At 39.6% G+C, this 19605-nt stretch overlaps 1 protein-coding gene across 2 annotated transcripts in view; it reads right to left on the minus strand.

Annotated features, from left to right (window-relative positions):
* LOC139133996 (probable thiopurine S-methyltransferase) overlaps positions 1-19605 on the minus strand; it is a 34604-nt gene that overhangs the window by 5632 nt on the left and 9367 nt on the right. For both annotated transcript variants that reach the window (XM_070700828.1, XM_070700827.1), the window contains exons 3-5: positions 15796-15888; positions 15113-15245; positions 7-59 (exon numbers count right to left, since the gene is read on the minus strand). In XM_070700828.1, the coding sequence (XP_070556929.1) occupies positions 7-59; positions 15113-15245; positions 15796-15888 (279 nt within the window). The remainder of the gene's footprint in view (positions 1-6; positions 60-15112; positions 15246-15795; positions 15889-19605) is intronic.

A 19605-nucleotide genomic window follows, 5' to 3' on the forward strand; every position in this document is an offset into this window, starting at 1 on the left:
ACTTACTCGGTAAACAAATAGAAATCACACTGAAATAACTTGATTTTTCCATCTTTACTCTGAAAAGGAAAAATTATTAAAAATAATTCCATTAATGTTTGTGACATTTCTGTTTGACAAGTTGGAAATCACTAGTACATGTATGATGAGAGACTAGGGAAATCTCGAGTAGTGTGTTTTAACAAGGATGTATGGTCATATGTTTGTTGCTAGTGATCCTCTTTCAACAGAAATGCTTTTTGGGGAAGCTTGAGGCAATGCTTTAAAGGCAAATATTTTCCCAAATTTCATTGTAAGTAATTTTTTTTCATCTAGTTATGCAGAGCAGACTTTTTTGTAATTAAGTAACACAAACATGTCAAACACTCACAATAAAGGTAAAATAAACATCTACAATGTTCAATATCAGAGTATCATTAGGTACATTTCAAACCTCTTACTTTGGTTGTTCTGTTGTTGCTGAACATGACTTAAAAGTGCAAAATACTGCATCTCTTAATCTTATCGATGATTTTAACATACATGACAATAAGAAGACCCTTTCAAACATACATATAGGTAAATTTCATGATTTTAACCGATTAATCTTGCAAGATGAAAGACAGACACAGGGCTTGACGCAAGGTCAAATCATCCACTAGCCCGGACGACTAGTAGCAGTTCATTTTAGTAGTCCTAAATGCTCTTGCTCAAGCAAAGCCAAATGTTGCTCTCGTGTTGTAAATTGGTGTATATGACCATTCTCATACTTTTGTTTCTTAAGAACTGAAATTCGTACAGCCAGTCACAAATGTTCCTGTGGAGTGCCTGCATATTTTTGACAAATAAATCACAAAAAAATTAACCAGCTTGTTGGGAGTACCTCTCATTTGTAATAATGGTTTGTGAAAAATTTAGTTTTTAATAGTAAAAAAGTTGCATATTACCATTTCATGAGCTTGTGTCTTTTATGAGTTTTTGCCAGTTACCGGTAACAAAATGTGATATAGCACAAAAATAGCCAATGACTACCAGAAATGATTGGATACAACAGTCTGATACACCCATTTCATGCATTTTTTTTCACTACTGTCATAAGGTTCACTTCACTATTATTGCCCCAATAATTTACACTTTTCCACTAAAATGGCAAAACAATCAGTTGCAAGCACCAAGTTAGTATCTGAGAGGAACTCCCTCACTTGTACAAGCAGTAGCAACTTGCCATATCACTGTTTTGGCAAGCTAGATGGCTCTTTTTAAGATCAGCTTCAATCAAGCGAGAGGGTCTTGACTATATATGGAGGTCAGCTTGTCTCTCTAGACTATTCAAAGCCGCATCACGCAGCGATATCAATGCGCAACATGCAAATTAGTAGGTATAAGTAGGAAGCAACACAGCCGCATGTCCTCCCTCCTTTGTAATTGACCAACGGTGGCACGTCATGGCGACTCAAGCTCCTACCACCGCTACTCAAGCCTTCGTCACAGCGCATGCCGGCCAACGTCCACCCACTGGCCAACAATCCCAAACCCGTGTCGCTCAGTCAGCCAGTGTAGCGCACCAAACTACGACTGCCACCCAATCTACTACAGGCCCAGGAGCAGCCGGAGGAGAGCAACCAACCATACAAATGCTGGGCAGGTGAGTAGGACTTCACTGTGTGTACTTTCTGTGCGATGTCTATTTTTTTTCTATCTTGCTCGTTTACATGTCATTATCTATGTCGCCTGTCACCGTGTACTTTTGCTGCTCCTTACGGCCACCTGTTGAGCTTCCCTTTGTCTCGTGTCGTAGTTCCGCCTTCTGGTATGGTTTAAGCTTTGTTCGTAGTTAAACCTGAACCCACACCTGGCTCAGTGTCGTCTTGACTTTGTGGCCCAGTGTGGCAGTCCGTTCTTTGTATGTCTTTTTGTACTTGCTACTTCCATAAATACGCATGTTGCTTTTAAGGATGTACGCGCAATACTAGCCCGCGCCAAATTCTGCTTCCGTTGCGATCACGTGAGAGTCGGGAATTGAGGGTAACAGCCCTTCACTTTGGCTTTTTGACAAATTTTTTGCACATCCCTCTGGCAATACTTTTTCTCTCACTGTAAACACTCAAAAATTTGGTCACCGGGTTTCCTTCCCGGCAGCTGAATGCTCTCGTTTGATTTGCCGTAGAATCTTTCTTGCAAAGGCTTGCCCAGCACAATCCCCATTACCATTTTTTTTCTCTTCACTGGCATGCCTTAAAAAAAAAAAAAAAAAACTTGTGCGGTCGACTGCCGTTTACTTTTTTTCACTACAAATAACTTTTGGGGAGGGGTAGCCATACTCGCAAAATTTCTCCATTTTTTATTTACCTGTTTTCCCATGCTTTCCTGTCGCGCGTATATCCGTCAGGCCCAGGTAGGCGAGTGCCTACGAGGGTGGCCAGTAATCCGGCCAGGCAGTCGGAGCCGCAATGGGTTCGCTGCGAGTGATGCCGATAAACTGTATGTGTATTGCTGAAGGCCCAGGTAGGCGAGTGCCTGCGAGGGTGGCCAAGCAGCTTTACCCGCTATGGGGTTCGCTGCAAGGGAAACCTCTGACATGATATTTTGATCTGGTGGCCGAGCAGAGCCTTACAACAATAATTCACAGCGTCTCTTACGGAGGCTTCCAAAAATAAGTATAAAACAAAACAAACCAACAAACAAACAAACAAAAAACAAAACAAAACAAGCAGTCATTTACTTTTTCGGCACTTTAAAAAAAAGACAATCAAAAAAAAAAAGTTTTTCATATGCTACGTGACAACACATGTTTATGTTCCGCTCCATAGTTTCCTTTTTCGGCGACTTATCTCAATCTCACGACCAAAGGATAGACCACTGTGGTGGTTTGGCAAAGTGCCCAATGGTGTTTAGCGTTGGGATAAAAGGGCGTGCCTGTTGCCTTGACTGTTTGCGTTTTCGTTTTACAGGTTGATGAGTTGGAAACACTCAGGCAACAACTCAAGAAACTGCAGGACAAAGCCGAAACGGCCTCTGTAGACGATGCCTTAGCTAAGGTGATGGAGATGGCCCACACGCCTTCCCTGACGACCCGACCACAGCTGATTAGCGCCCTCAGAGCGTTGGTCGACAGAGCTACGGTAGCAGCACACCCGAAGCTATCCCGCTACCGAGCGGTTCTCGCACAGTTCGAGTCCAACGACTTTGGGAAGGACGCCGGCCGCTTACTAGTCCTGCTACTTGGTAACAGGAGGAAGAGGAGATTGCAGCCAAAGTCACAAAATTCATGCGTAATATATGTGCAGGGAACCCCTCGCCAGTTCCGCTCCTCCAACCAGAGATACGAGCCCTACGCCCGCCAGAAGAGAAACGCAGATTCGTTTGCATGTTTTGTATGTGGAGAAACTGGTCATATGGCCAGAGCCTGCCCTAACAAGAAGACATAATTTGCCTACCTAAGGCATGACATTTTGATGACCTTGGCGATATTCCACCAACTCCTGCCCTGACAGTGTTAATGTATACATGCATTCATATCCCACAAGTACATTTACCCCACGCATTCCACTGACAAGCGCACACACGTTACACCCATATCCCCTGTCATACCAGTCAACACCGATACATACATACTCACCATCATTAGCACAGATGCATAGGAATGCTGCCAAGGCTATGATGTGTACCTTCGTATATTTACCAATCGCCATTAAAACTTTAAAAAAATTTACATGTATGTGTCCTAGCACTATATAGAGCGTTACCTCGTCGTTGCTATGTGTGTGTGTGTGGTCCACCTGCGTCTGTATATATGTAGGAATACAGCCTTAGTTTCTCTCTCCATCCGATTTCATGTAAACCCAACCCGCCCGACCCCCGAAAGCAGGGAGGGTCCACGTGACCCTTTGCATTTTATGCAGCCCGGCATTTGCAGGGTCCTGTCTAGGGGCTCCCTCAAGACCTCGTTTCCTTTGGTTTTCCTTGTGTAAAAGCTGGTTTCCCTCTCCTTCACCAAATTTATCACCTCCCGTTCCCTTCTTTCAGCCGATACCACAACCATGGAATCCTACACTGCTGGAAAACGGCCTCCCCGTAGAACTGACTACACATGGGTAACTCTTGAGGGCGCCCCCGGGCAGGACCAACATCTCCCTGACGTACGAACCGTGGCAGCGGGGCTCCAAAAAGCTTCCCCGAGCCTGTTGTCATTCCAGAACCCAAACGAATTTGTAGCCGGCGAAATACACAAACACCAGACGCATCAGGTCCGACATAGCCACGTGCGCAAGTAACCACGACCAAATTATGGACTGGGTCAATAATGGAGCAAGTGTCTCCAGCTACTTCACACATTTCAAAGGGACTTTTAAGGGCACTTTCTGATTGCCCAAAGCCACCTCCAAAGGTCTTTTCAAACAACCCACTGTGTAAAATTACGTAGATTTCATTTCTCAACTATCCGCGATAGGATAAGGACTGGTGCTATTTCTGTGTATGGTTCGGTAGGGATTGATCCACCGCCACATATCGTTATGCCAATCACTATACAGCCCAAAAAGCCTTGCATGTGCATAGACATGCGGTTTTTAAAACCTTTGGATTGCGGACAAGCCATTTAGATTAGACAAGATTGGTCGAAGTGTCTCGATACTTAGATAGATATGATTATCATTGCAAATGCGATGACAAGAGCGGCTACGACCATGTCTTAATTAAAACGAAGATCGAATTTATTTTGGTTTTCAATGGGCTGGGATATGGTACGTCAATAATACACTCCCGTTTGGGTGGAAATCCTCTGCATATGTTTATCACACATTGGGCTATACAATCACCAGTTATGCCTGAATGCTTGGCGTACCTTGTTTGCAATATATTGACGACAGGCACATTGGGCCATTGCGGGTCGCCGCCCTCTCAACTGCTTCCCAAATAAATAGCTGGTCAAATCAGGAGCTGTCCGAGGCAGCCGCATACATTCTATTGCATTTATGCGTCTCCACTGGCTACTTCATAGCCTTAGATAAAAGCATCCTCTTACCGGTCAGATCGCTTGTTCTCTTAGGGATGACAGTCGACACGACCTTGCAGGCCTTTATCATTCCCGATAGTAAGAAAGCGCGATTTGTCGAATTAGTGGAGTCCGCCTTAGCTAAACATGCTATCTTGATCACGACGCTGCAGAGAGTTATGGGAAACTGCATCTCATTCCCCTCGCAATTCCATGTGCTCGGATTTACATCAGACAAATGGCCCACGCTCTGTCTAAAGCCCAGACGTCAGCACAAAACCTTGTCCGCGTCAATAATCCCCTTAGGGAGGAGCTAAAGTGGTGGATAAAGATCGTTCAAACTGCATCCCACTTCAAATGGTTAGAGGAGAGACACACCACCCTGCAACTGTATACAGATTCGAGTTCACATAAATGGGGGGCAGTATTCAAACCGAATTCAACAAAATCGCTTACATTTAGCGACAGCTGGGAAGACGAATGGAGAAAAAAATCAATTAATGAAATAGAAACTGAAGCCCTTGCTAGAGCTCTGATTGCTGTTGGACCACAAGTTACAAACACCCGACTTAACGTCTTTTCCGATTCGGCCGTTCTTGTACACGCCTGGAATGCAGGTTTCCCAGGATCTAAATCTATCAGCCTAAACGATTTGCTTAAGAAAATATTTAGTTTCTGTATCGAGTACAACACCCAATTAAACATCGCTCATGTTCGCTCCAAACAAAACTTAGCCGATAGAGCGTCAAGGGAACTATCTATGATGAACGCGAAGCTGTCCGACAAAACGTGGAATAAATTAAAAGAGAATTCGGGCCCCACACTCTTGACGGTATGGCTACATACTCAAATGCAAGGCTAAAGGACTTTATTTCACCCTTCCCTCAGCATAACAGTGCAGGTGTAGATTTCTTCCATCACCATTTCTCCCTCGAGATAACATTTACCTGTACCCGCCGTTCTCGCTTACGCATCCAGTCGTAAAACACATTGTCAACAACTCCCTCAACGCAACAGTCGTTATACACAAAGACAACAGTTACCCCGCTTTCTGGCCAATGGTAGCACATTTGGCAGTACGAATACTTAAGTTGGCAATCGTGGAGATTCAGGCGTTATATTAGCGCCCTCTACAGACGGTTATAAACCATGCAGTACTCCGTGTGAACTCTTCGCAGCAAAATTCGTGGCACCGGCAACCTCAAGCAGAGATGAATGTGATGAATTAAAACAGTGAAACCGCTGTTTGGAAAATTTAACAACCATTCACAAGCTATATAACATTAAGTCCATGTTTATCCGCTTTTAAACGCATATTGCTCTTCTATCATCACAGGCATGTTGGCTGTGCGGAAGTTACAATCAGGATCCCCCGATCTGCAAGTTGTGTGATTCCAAAATGCCTCAACCGCCGCAGCTGAGTCCCGCAGCCACTAAAGCTCACTGTGTTGATCTAACGACAATAGATCGACGCATGGAAGAAGTGCTGGGCAAACGCTCCCCATATGATGTGCAAAAGGATAGTTTGGTCCAACAATTTGAAACATTTTTAGCAAGTTTGAGTGAACCCAAAACCGTGTGGACGGCTACATCCCAAGACATCGTCAGATTTTGATTTATAAGACAAGGACGCTAAGACAAGAGTGCACGAAGTAACATGTCCTTATTTAGGACAGTCTTGGTCTCACCAACCATGTCACTGCCCAAGAGAATCCGGTCACCACAGCCAAAATATGATCTCTAAATTAAGCACCTTTTACAAAGCTGTGGCGACACAAGTTGGTTCCCCCGTCCAAACCCCATCGATTCAGTATTAGTTCATAGATATCTAAAAAAGTCAGCAGAAGAACAAGCGAGGTCCATGATAACCCAAAGCAGGCAACCCCATTATTTCTGAATAAAATGAGACGGGTCTTTGAGTATATAATTGAGCAGATAACAGTACCGGTATGCAGGTGCCCATCTCAAATCTATGTGTTAGCAAGGGACTGGCCTTCTTTAAAGTTCTTGCATTTTCAGGGGATAGGGCACACGACCTTGGCCACGTCAAGACCAAGAAATAATGCGTTTCCCAGACAATTCTGGCTTTTTGTTTAACCATACGTTCGGTAAGACGCTGAGGGGGTCATCCACAAATATGTTTGCAATCATAAGGTGTGCGGATGCTCTCATGTGCCCAGTCACTACAGTGGAGGCATACTTCGATTTGAGTATGGCTATCAGGGTTAATCTAATAACAGGATATTTATTTCGGCCCACCAACGCCCAGGGCATCGTCGAGCAAAAACCCGTATCGTCCCAATTAGTATATCATCGCCTTAAGACATACCTGCAAGAGACTGGAATAGATTCCGGCGAAACCCCACATGGGTGGAGTGCCTGTGCAATCTCTTTGTCTGGCTGGGACATCCAATCTTGATGAGCCATGTAGGTTGGCGAGCAGAGGACACGGCGCTCTACTTCATGCAACTGGCAAAAGTTACAAAAGTTGGGGCACCAGCAGATAATCTAGCGAAAATGGTTGATGCGCCAGATTATAATAATATAGAGGCATATCACTCAATGAATGACCTGGTTGGTTTCGCTAGAGCGTTTGGAAATGATAATATTTGAAATATGCCGATTTGATTGTAAGATGAAGTTCACGTATGACTTAATAATCTTGCTTTCTATTTAGGAGGGACGTATTACACTACATATAGTCCAGTCATTTTAGGCCAAAGAAGGGGGTAACCCACCACAAATTGCAACAGAATTTATTTTTTCACCATTCATCTCAGAAAAACCCATATAGAAACATATCAAAAGTCTTCCAAAATCCGAGGAGTGGAAAACCGCCTAATTTGCATAAATCCAAAATGGCCGCCCCGGTATTATAGTTTCAACGCTTTTGGCCGCTTACTGCCAAATATTGGTCCGATTTTAATAATTTTTTTTTATTTCCATATACCTTGTACATTCCCTTCATATTTTACAATAATTCCATCGTTATTATTTACAAAACAGGAACATGATTCCGAATTTTACTATAAAACAATAGTATTCTCGCACACTATGTCTTGTAATCAATACTTGTTTTATTTTATACGATACAAATGTCTGTAATGTGAAATAAGTAAATAAATAAATAAATAAATAAATAGATAGATAGATAAATAGATAGATACATAAATAAATAAATAAATAAATAAATAAATAAATAAATAAATAAATAAGAAAGACAAGAAAGACAAAATTATTCATCAGTTGTTGTTCGTCTTTGCTAGTAAAGGGAAAGCAACTCCACTTCATATTTAGGTTGTTTGCGTTTTGTGTGTGATATTGTGTATAATATAAGTGTATATCATGTTTGGCTGTTTTGTGTAAAATGTTGCTCAGCCATGGCGAGACGTACCCGTAATCTACGTGTCTTGTGTTTATCCGCACTGGAGCGGAGAGATTGCTGTGACACTACGATACTTTGGCGCTACGTTTCGAAAACAGAGTTTTCTGGGGTACACACTTGGAGATAGGTTCGGATTAGAGAGAGACAGAATGGCCGGAGACAGCTTTGTATTGTGTGTTAGTATAACCAAGTTCAAAGATAAAAAAGGAAACACATAAACAAGAATCATAGAATGACAAAAATAACGAAAAGTCACAATAGAACAAAATTGAGCACTGCATCAAACAACTCAGATTCATTAAGAACCTATCGACACACAAACTCACCAACATTGAAATCAACGTACTTGACAAAGGCTTAAAATTCATTCCCACAACAAATCGTCCTAACAGAATCCACCTGTTAGTGGACATAAAATATACATTCCGAAAATGAGACTCCGATATATCATGAGACACAGACCGTACAACACCCAGTCAAAATGAACTCGAAATGGATCCCACATACAACCGAGAACACAAAACTAGAAAATTATTTGGAAGCATCAAAATTGGCTATTGTTAACGTACCTATTCGAAACACACAAAAAAACAACATGACACGTGCAGAACAAATAGTGTTCAAAACGCTATCAAAAAACAAGAAGATAACCATCAAACCGTTTGATAAAGGACGGGCGACAGCAATTTTAAACACTGATGATTACATAAGAGAATGTCAACTTAATGATCAACAATACTGCACAAAATTGGCAACAGATGACACAAAACATACAATAGAAGACATACCTGTACACAATCTCATAACAGAATTGTACAATGAAAAACACATTGACCATCACACCATATGAATATTTGAATCCAGTCGATAGAACAATAAGGACACCACTTTGGTACCTTCTACCGAAAATACACAAAGTGCCGTCACCACGAGCTATGTTCGTAGTACGGCAATCATAAGTGGATGCTCCAGTCCAACATTTCACATATCAGAATTCATTGACCATTTTCTCAAACAAATCGTCAAGAAAGAACCAACATACATCAAAGACAACAGACTTTATACGGAAAATTGAGACAATCAAAGTTCCAGCCAAAGCGACACTAGTAACACTGGATGTAATTTCCATGTACACGAATACACCACATGATGAGGTAATTGAATCAATCGGCAGAGCATTAAATCAGGAAAGGTCATCAAACAATTACATAATCAAGCAACCACCAACGAAACACATGATAGCTCGGCTAGAAGTAATCTTTAAAAAACAACACATTCGAATTCAACGATGAATTCTACTGGTAAAAATGGGGATGCTCGATGGGGTCCCCGTCTTCTCCAGAAATAGCAGATATCACATTTCATGAGACAGAACGAGAATAATACAGAAACACAAACACAAATATCGACCTGGCTGAGGTTCAGGGACGATGTTTTTCTGATTTTCATCGGAACACAACACGAACTCAATGAATTCATATCAAACATCAACAAAATGCATCCTACTTTCAATTTTTTTCGTTTGAAAGCTCCTCTCAAGAAATCACATATTTAGACATCTCTACAAAGGTCGTCGATACAACAAAGAGAATACTCTCGACATCAACACACACACAAAGCCAACAGATACATTTCAATTCTTACAAAGAAACTTATGCCATCCGGCAGCAACATTCAAAGGTCTGATAAAAGGTGAATCATATGTTGGTCTTGTCGGTCTTGTAATTTTTCACTATTTTCAATATTCGCTTCTGTCTGAAAATACACTGGTAAGTATCCCTGTCTCAGTTCTCTATAAAACGGACAAACCAGAAGAAAATGAAACTCATCCTCAACTTCTCTAAGATTACATAATGTGCAAAGTCTGTCTCGTAAGTCAATATTCTGTTTTCGCCCCTCTTCAATAGCTAATGGTAAAATTCCACAACGAAAACGAGCAAAAGCTCGAATATATTGAATATTACAGTCAAGTGAAAGGTATTTTTCTGGTTCTAGTAAAGTTTTGAAATAAGCGTAGGTGCGAAGTTTTGGTTTTTGAGTCATTCTAAATTGCCATTGTTGTTTACACACATCTGACACTCGTGACACCATTCAAGCAAAAACTTATTTTTATCACAATCTCCTGGATATCCAGGTATACCCAAAGCCGTAGGAAAACAAGACATTTTTCAGGGACGTAGCCCAGGTGTGCCTGCCCATATTATCCAGCCTATACAACATTAAATATGCTTGTTTTGGTATTCTGTCACCTGGCATTTCAAGTAATTTCAGCCAGTATTTTACACAGGCGTTTTATTGTTAAGACGAAAATAGGCAAACGTCCACATTCACCAATAACTGCCTCACTAGTTGTGCTACTTGGAACACACATTAATCTTGTACACCATCTTCTCTGGATTTTTTCCAGACAGTCATAAACCTCATATCCCCAAACCTCAGCACCATAACACAAAATTGGTGTAATCATCGCATCGAAAAGTTTAAAATGACATTTCTTAGGGAAATTTCCAATCCTATAAGAAGCTGTCAAAATAACATTCATAGCTTTACTGGCTTGGTCTGCTAAATTTGCAACTGCCTTGGACCATGAATTTCTGGAAGATAATAGTAAACCTAAGTACTTATAATATGAAACTACTTCTATTTCAGTATTGCCAAATACAGCGCTCATGACGAGACCTATGACCTCCCTTGCGAAAAATGACTATTTTTGTTTTATCGAGGTTAACTTTCACATTCCATTTGTAACAAAATTGAAAGAGAACATTTACAAGTTGTTGAAGATTCCCGACTGAGTCCGCAAACATGACAATATCATCAGCATACAGAAGAAAAAATATAGCATACAATTCCTGTGTGAGTTGTATACCCATATGACCTGCATTTGCTAACATTGTATTTAGTTCTTCAATGAAAAAGGAGAATAACAACGGGCTTAGAATACAGCCCTGGCGCACACCATTAGGACAATTAAAATATTGAGAAATATCATTTCGTGACCGGACACAAGCTTTTACACTGTTGTACATAGAGTGAAGTATCGTGTACATTTTCCCTTTTACACCAAGAGATATTAGCTTGTATAATAATAATGTGTGGTTTACCCGGTCAAAAGCTTTTGAGAAATCAATGAACAGACAGTAGAACTTTCCACGTCTTACACTCAAATATTTCTGAATAGTTGCATGTAAAATAAAAATGTTATCAATTGTGCTGTGTCCCTTGCGGAATCCCGCTTGACAATCGGATAAAGTGTTCATTGAATCTGACCATCTTGTGAGTCTAGCATTAAGGATAGAAGTAAAAATTTTACCGAGTACGTTTAACAAGGAAATACCTCTATAATTATTAACATCGTCTCTTTCTCCTTTTTTAAACAATGGAACTACAATAGCGCTAGACCACTCAGCAGGAAAACTGCCAGAATCAAAAATATAATTGAATAACTCAACCAGAAGTGGCAAAACCACGTCTGCGGAAAAAAGATAAAATTCACCAGGAATCCCATCTGGACCTGGTGATTTGCCAGGTTTTAGACTTTGCAGACTTCGAATGACTTCATCTTCTGTAATGCGGGAATTCATACAGATATCAAAGTCCGTATTTGGCTGATCATGATTGATAAAGTTATCGACAGTTTCTCTCACAGAATGTAAAAACGCAAAATCGTACTCGTCGCTTCCATTACATTCTCTATACAAGTTTTTAAAATGCTCATACCACGTGTCGATAGCAATATTGTTATGAATGGTGCTTTTCCGGTTCATGACAGTTTTCAAAACATCCCAGAACTCCTTGGAGCCTTTTGTTGAGGCATCGAATAACTTATTTCTTATGGTTGTTTGGTACGCTCTCTTACTATCTCTACATGTATCTTTGAAAACCCTTTTTGCAATTTTATACTCTATGATGTTTTCCTCAGTACAATTACGTCTAAAAATACTTAACTTCTCATACATTACTGTTTTCGTTGCCCTACAAGATCTTCCGAACCACGGTGGCTGTTACTCAGTACAATGAGTTTTACTCTTTGTGTTCAAACAATACAAATCAGCGCCCGCTATCTTAAGAGCTTCGTTCAAATGTGAAATAGCAGCACCTGTGTTCGGAAATGAGGCTCTTGCCAGCTCTAGAAGATTTTTGACATCACTTGAAGCAAGATTCTGCTGAAAACTTTGTTTGGCATGTGATCTGTACACCTTCCAGGAGACTTTAAACCCCCTCTCCCTTTGCTCGGCTCTCCCGCGCTGACACACCCTGTCAATTCAGGCGCGGCTGTTTATCTACAATTTGGGTAAAATAAACAGCATTTGGGAAACTGGTAATTTTACAATTACCAGCTAGTATTGAACCTCATGTTGAGTTTCACAACTATGGTGACAACCAGTGTACCCTGGTAACACAATATCAACACACTTGATATAACTAGACTTCAAACCAGGTTGACTGTGTTTGATATGAATAAACCGCCCACTTTTTATAGGACAAATGTTCTAAAAAATGCGTAAGTTCAGCTGGTGGCTTTTAATGTGAAATAGGGAATAGGTTATTGGCAAATTAACAACCAAAAACAAAATGGATACATATTCTGTATTAGTTATACTGAGATTGCTTTCAATTTAATTTATATATTTCACACCACATACATGAGCATCTTGCAAAATTAGACCAGTATTGATTGGAAGGTGAAGTGTGTTTGTGTACCATTGCTTTACCCTGAAATTCAGACTTGTGTGCCTGTTTTATCAATAACTACAATTGGAAATGCCCTAAAAATGTTGGAAATTAGAAGAGAATGTACAATTTATAAGAAAATAAAGAAAATATTGTCCAAATCGGACTGATATCGCTATATGTGGTCATAAGTGTTGATTCCATAATACTGGGGGCGGCCATTTTGGATTTATGCAAATTAGGCATTGTTCCACTCCTTGTGTATTTATTTACCTATTTACTTACCTATTTACTTATTTATTTATTTATTTATTTACCATTACAGACATTTGCACCTTATAAAATCATGAAACAAGTATTGATTAGAAGACAAAGTGTGTGAGAATACCATTGTTTTACAATTATGTTCCTGTTTTGTAAATAAAAACAATAGAATTTTTGTAAACATGTCTAAAATATGATGAAAATGTACAAGGTACACGGAAAAAAAAAAATTACCAAAATCGGACCAATATTGGCAGTAAGTGGCCAAAAGCATGAACCTATAATACCGGGGCGGCCATTTTGGATTTATGCAAATTAGACACTTTTCCACTCCTTGGATTTTGGAAGACTTTTGATATGTTTTTCTATAGGTTTTTCTGAGGTGAGTGGTGAAAAAATAAATTCTGTTGCAATTTGTGGTGGGTCATTTCATATTTTGACTGGACTAATAGGCAGTCGACGGATTGTATGATTTCTCAGGCTGTACATGGAAACCAATTCTGAAGAACAATTCTAAGGAAGCGAATAAATGCATATGCAAAAGCATCTCTTTGTCTCCTGACTGTGTTATGTGTGGTGATAATGGTGTCTTTAAGGCATGGGAGGATAAGCTAGTTCGTAAAGGCAAAGTTCATATAGTCCCCTCTCTATAAATACATACATATTGTACATACGTATATGCATATACGATAGGGTAAAGTGCTTGACGACAGGTTAGCCACCCAACACTTTTATCCAAACCTAACAATAGGCATATCCTTGAGCGGAGTGATAAGGCTTTAAATATTAAGTTATTCAAAGCCGCATCACGCAGCGATATCAATGCGCAACATGCAAATTAGTAGGTATAAGTAGGAAGCAACACAGCAGCATGTCCTCCCTCGTTTGCAATTGACCAACTTAAGGTTACGTATGGCCATACTATATGCGGGACTAGGGTGTGTTTGTGCCAGCTAACCAGGAAACTGGCCCTTACCCACCCACCCTCCCAACATGTACGACTGGCTTGTGCTTCGCTGAGGATACGCCACCCAACACTTTTACCCAAACCTAACATAGGCATATCCTTGAGCGGAGTGATAAGGCTTTAAATATTAAGTATTCTAAAGCAGGGTCCAGCTGGCTACGAACTATCGGAGGTGCTGTTTGGGAATGCGCCTGAAGAAATCTTGAGAAAAATGCTTCTTTGAAAGGCAAGGATACAGTGTTTTGAACAAATTGTGGGATTCCGTGTTTCTAGGCGGAGTGATGAGCGGCGGAGTGATGAGCTTCAAGCAAACCAAAACACATGTGCAGGCAATTCTGTTTGATGCTCAGTGTAGTGTGGCATGTTCAGTGCAATTTGATTCTCCGTAGCAGGTCATCTGTAAGTTGGTGATCAATAAAGTTTGCTTCACTGTTTCACTGTCCAATTTGTTTGGTAAAAGTTAGTTTATTTTAAAATGATCGAGGCTTGGTTCATTCTTATCAAATTAGTGGCCCGGCATTTGATTTGTGTAATAATCGTGTTTCAGAAGGATTTACCGAGTCTTAATTGCGAGAGGACAGTTGCACTGTTGACGTCCCATTAGTTTTGTAGTGATAAACTTTCCTGAACCAATCTAGGATTAAACTATCTACAACGTATGGAAAAATTGCACTAGTCCACAGGACTACCTCCGAAGACAGTTTTACTAGTCCTCTTGAAAATTTACTAGCCTGGGGCTAGTGGGCTATCGCTTTATATGTCGAGCCGTGTAGACATGGTGACTTTTGCTGACTTGACTTGAATGATTACTGTGAGATGGGAAAACCAATATTATGTTAAAGTTCCTCACCGTATGGACCATTCCATTTGGTACATCTTCCATGGGGGTGGATGTGTATTCTACCTTCTGTTCTGAGAAGAATGATCTACACGCAAGCTCTGAGAATTCTACACCAACTGCTCTGTGACCCTGGTCAGCTATCCTGTCACAAAATAAATATATCAGAAAAAATTAAAATAATTTTTTGTAAATTAACTGGGGATTTTTCAAGATGAAATTTGTCAATGATCTATAAACATGACTCAAGTCTCATATTTGATTTGCAATTTTACAGTCTCTTAATCATCATACACATTAGCAAGTCCTTTAGGTTACTAGTCATAGTAAAGTTGCACCTTTCCTCATATGGTAAATCTGACATTCCCTCAAGTAGATGTCAATTATTGGATACATTATTATGCATGAAGGATTCCTGGAATGCAATTCCTTTTTAGTACTGCATGGAAAAAAATACAAATTAATGGCAATATCTGTCACCCATTGGAATATCCTTGTGCCAGTACACATATATACAGAACAGATTGCATTATGTGTATTCAGTCTCATGTACTTGACTCAAAATCTGACAGTTTGCTCTACATCACAAGAATTTACAAAACGCAGTGTTTGCCACATTTCTAAAGTTCACAAATGCCTGGCTTCACAGCTTATAAAAGATACTTATCAATGAAATGTAACTGCTTTCTAATTACCATTTCAAATCCAGGGTTTTGCCACAAAGGGGTAGGAAGACATTCAAGTCACTCCGTCCATCAACCAGTTTACTGAAGTGCTTCAAGAGAGTGCTGTAAAGTATTGGATTCAAAAGTATACCAGTTACAGATAAGCTACAGATTCACCTGTAGTACTGCTAAAAATAATATGACTTCAAACTTTGTGATTGCTGTTTGCTGAATCCCATTAGTACTTACTTACTTACTTACTTACTTTCTTATTTACTATCTATCTATCTATCTATCTATCTATCTATCTATCTATCTATCTAAGTTTGAGGTTGCTGTTTGCTGACATTTAAATCCCAGGTACCTATTACATATCATCAACACTTGCAGACTTCTATAAATTTCTATTCAAATGGGAGATCCCAAGTATACCTGCTCACCAACACTGCCTTTGTGTTTGTTAGGGTGACCATGTGTTGTGATTGTTGACAACTGATTGCCTAATATTTCAGACAGTGTAGAATACAATCCAAAAATGTCAAAGGATTACAATAGCTGTACTTTTGACTTATGAAGTATCACATCATACTGAAATTCCAGAGATTTATCATGTTTGTCCTTTCTATGATTTCCAAACACATCATGACACATATATGATGCAAGTGGTAAAATGCTTTCACTTTCAGAATACTGAATTTTCTAAAAGCACTTACACAGACTGATTTAACTTTGACGGACAACACCAAACAGAAAACTACCAGTATAACTTTCAAGCCAAAACGAAGAATTGTTTTTTATTGTCAGCATGTGCCATCACTTCAAAGCCTTCACTTTTTTGAAATGTTGAACAACCATCTGAGATGGAGAAAATCAGGACTTATCATGGACACAAGATGATTTACTTATACAAACTACCTTTTCCAGCTTTTTAATAACAAAAATACAATACATGAAAATTAACTGTTATCTTTATGTTTGGGGAGCAGACTTGTTTGACTGGATCTAAAAACATACAAACATACATACATACATACATACATACATACATACCCATACATACATGTACATACATACATATGTACATACATACATACATACATACATACATACAACGACATACATACATGTAACATACATACATATGTACATACATACATACATACATACATACATACATACACCATACATACATGTAACATACATACATACATACATACATACACGCATACATACATGTAACATACATACATACATACATACATACATACATACATACATACATACACGCATACATACATGTAACATACTGTTATGTAGGTCATTCCCCCACACTCATCATGACCTGAGTTCAATTAGTCTAGAACATTCTCAAGGTCACTGCCCTTGATGACCTCACAACCTTGAATTCAATTAGTCATGTTTGGAATGTTCTGGAAGTTGATTAGTTGTGTAAGGGAGATAATTTTAGAACAGTAATTAGCATGTCAATAAAGTTCTAGATTGTTCTTATATGCCTTTATAAAAGGGACGTGCACAGCTTCCAGTCAGACTTTTGGGATCGTGTCTCTTGTGTGTTACTAAACTCCAGCAGTAGTCATTCTCAAGACTTTTCAAGACCTTCACTGTCAACGCTGGATTTATACTGTGGACTTTGTGCAGCTTCAAGCCTGCAAGCCAAAGGACTGTTCATTCATCCGACTGACTGTTACAACTCTGAGACTGGAGCTTTGCCGTCCCAGCTGAGATAAGTAGTCTGTACACTTTTAAAGCTTGTACTCTGTCCCTGACTTAGCAATTAGTTTTGTTTTCGTAATAAATTTTGTTTAAACGTAAACTGCTGAGTTCACCCTTTTGTTCGTTTTCTCTGCACGTAACAAATTGGGGGCTCGTCCGGGAGACGAATATTTTGAGCCGTTTGACAACATTTTGACAGCCTTTTCAAAACTACTGTATACTGTGAACTCAGCGAAATTCAATCATGGCGGAATTCAAGCCAGACGAATTTATGGATGACCTTGATCAGGACACATTTAATTCCCTCAGAAAAGACAACCTCATAGCACTGGCCAATTTCCTTAAAGTAGATGTCAAAAGATCTATGCGCAAGCGAGAAATACAGTTCAAGATTGCAAAACATTTAGTTAATTCTGGCCATTTTGAGGAGTCTGCCTTAAAAGACTATGAGCCTGAGTCTTCCTTCGAACTCAAAAAATTAGAATTGGAAATACAGGCAGATTTCGAGCTAAAAAAATTGGCATTAGAAAAAGAAAAAGAATTACAAATGAAAGAAAAAGAATTCAAATGGAAAAGGAGAGACAGGCATTAGAAAAAGAAAAAATACAAATGCAGTTAGAAATGGAAGAAAGACAGAAAGAGAGGGAATTGGAAATGAAAGAAAAAGAATTGCAAATGGAAGAAAGACAAAGGGAGAAAGAAAGAGAGGAAAAAGAAAAGGAAAGAGAATTAGCAGAACACCGACTGCAGTTAGAAATAAAACGTTTAGAGCTTGGACAGTCAGGAAAATTCTTCCCTTCAGACAAGTTTGACATCACTAAGCATTTCAGGTTAGTTCCCCCTTTCCAAGAAAAGGATGTTGATAAATATTTCCTTCATTTTGAGAAAATTGCTCAGAGTCTGAACTGGCCTAAGGAGTCCTGGTCTATGCTTTTGCAGAGTGCTTTGGTGGGTAAAGCCAGAGAAATTTACATTCAGTTGTCAGTAGAGCAGGCTTCAAATTATGATTCTGTGAAGGAATTAATTCTCAAGGGCTATGAGTTGGTGCCTGAAGCTTATCGTCAGAAATTTAGGGATTGTGAGAAGGTGAAGGATCAAACTTATGTTGAATTTGCTCGAACAAAAGAACAACTGTTTGATCGTTGGTGTTCTTCTGAAAAGGTCAGTCAGAATTATGACAAATTACGACAGCTTGTTTTGATTGAGGAATTTAAAAGGTGCATCGGAGTGACATCAAGACGTTTATCAATGAACAAAAGGCAGATACATTGGAGGTTGCTGCACGTTTGGCCGATGATTATTCATTGACCCACAAATCTTCATTTCTCAGCAAACCATCCCAGTCCTTTTCCTACAGAAACAATGCAGGTAAATTTAACTCCTCCTTTTCATCCAAGAATTTCTCAAAGGACAGTAGGAAATCAAATGACAACAGTTCACAGAGTTCAAGTAACACTTCCACATCATCAGATCCCAAGTCTCAATCTCCTTCTGACAAACAGTTCGGTACACTTTCTTGTAATTATTGTAAGAAAGACGGCCATTAATGTCAGATTGTTTCAAATTGAAAGAAAACGTGAAGGTCAAAGTGGTCAAAGTGGATCTAAGCCAACCGGCTTTATTTCTTCATCAACTCAATTAGAGTCTAATAATGTGTGTAACACATTTTCTGAGGTTAAACCCCTCTTATCCCCAATTAATAAGGTCAAGGTCAATTCTTCTCAAGATAGCATTATGGGTATTTTCGAACCATTTATTCATGATGGTTTTATATCACTTTCTAGTGATTTGTCTTCCGCTACCCCTGTCAAAATTTTAAGAGATACCGGGGCTTCCCAGTCTCTTTTGTTGGCAGATACCCTGCCGTTTTCTGAAAAGTCATTTTCAGGTTCTAAAGTTCTTATTAAGGGGGTAGATTGTAATGACTACATTCCTGTTCCTCTCCATAATGTCTATTTGTCTTCGGACTTTGTTTCTGGACCTGTGGCTTTAGGTATTAGGCCTTTTTTGCCTTTCGAAGGGATTCACCTTCTTCTTGGAAACGACCTTGCTGGGGACAAGGTCATTACTAATCCACTTGTGACTGATAATCCTAGTTTAGATCAG

Source organism: Ptychodera flava, chromosome 5 (assembly GCF_041260155.1).
Source record: "Ptychodera flava strain L36383 chromosome 5, AS_Pfla_20210202, whole genome shotgun sequence".
Classification (NCBI taxonomy): domain Eukaryota; kingdom Metazoa; phylum Hemichordata; class Enteropneusta; family Ptychoderidae; genus Ptychodera; species Ptychodera flava.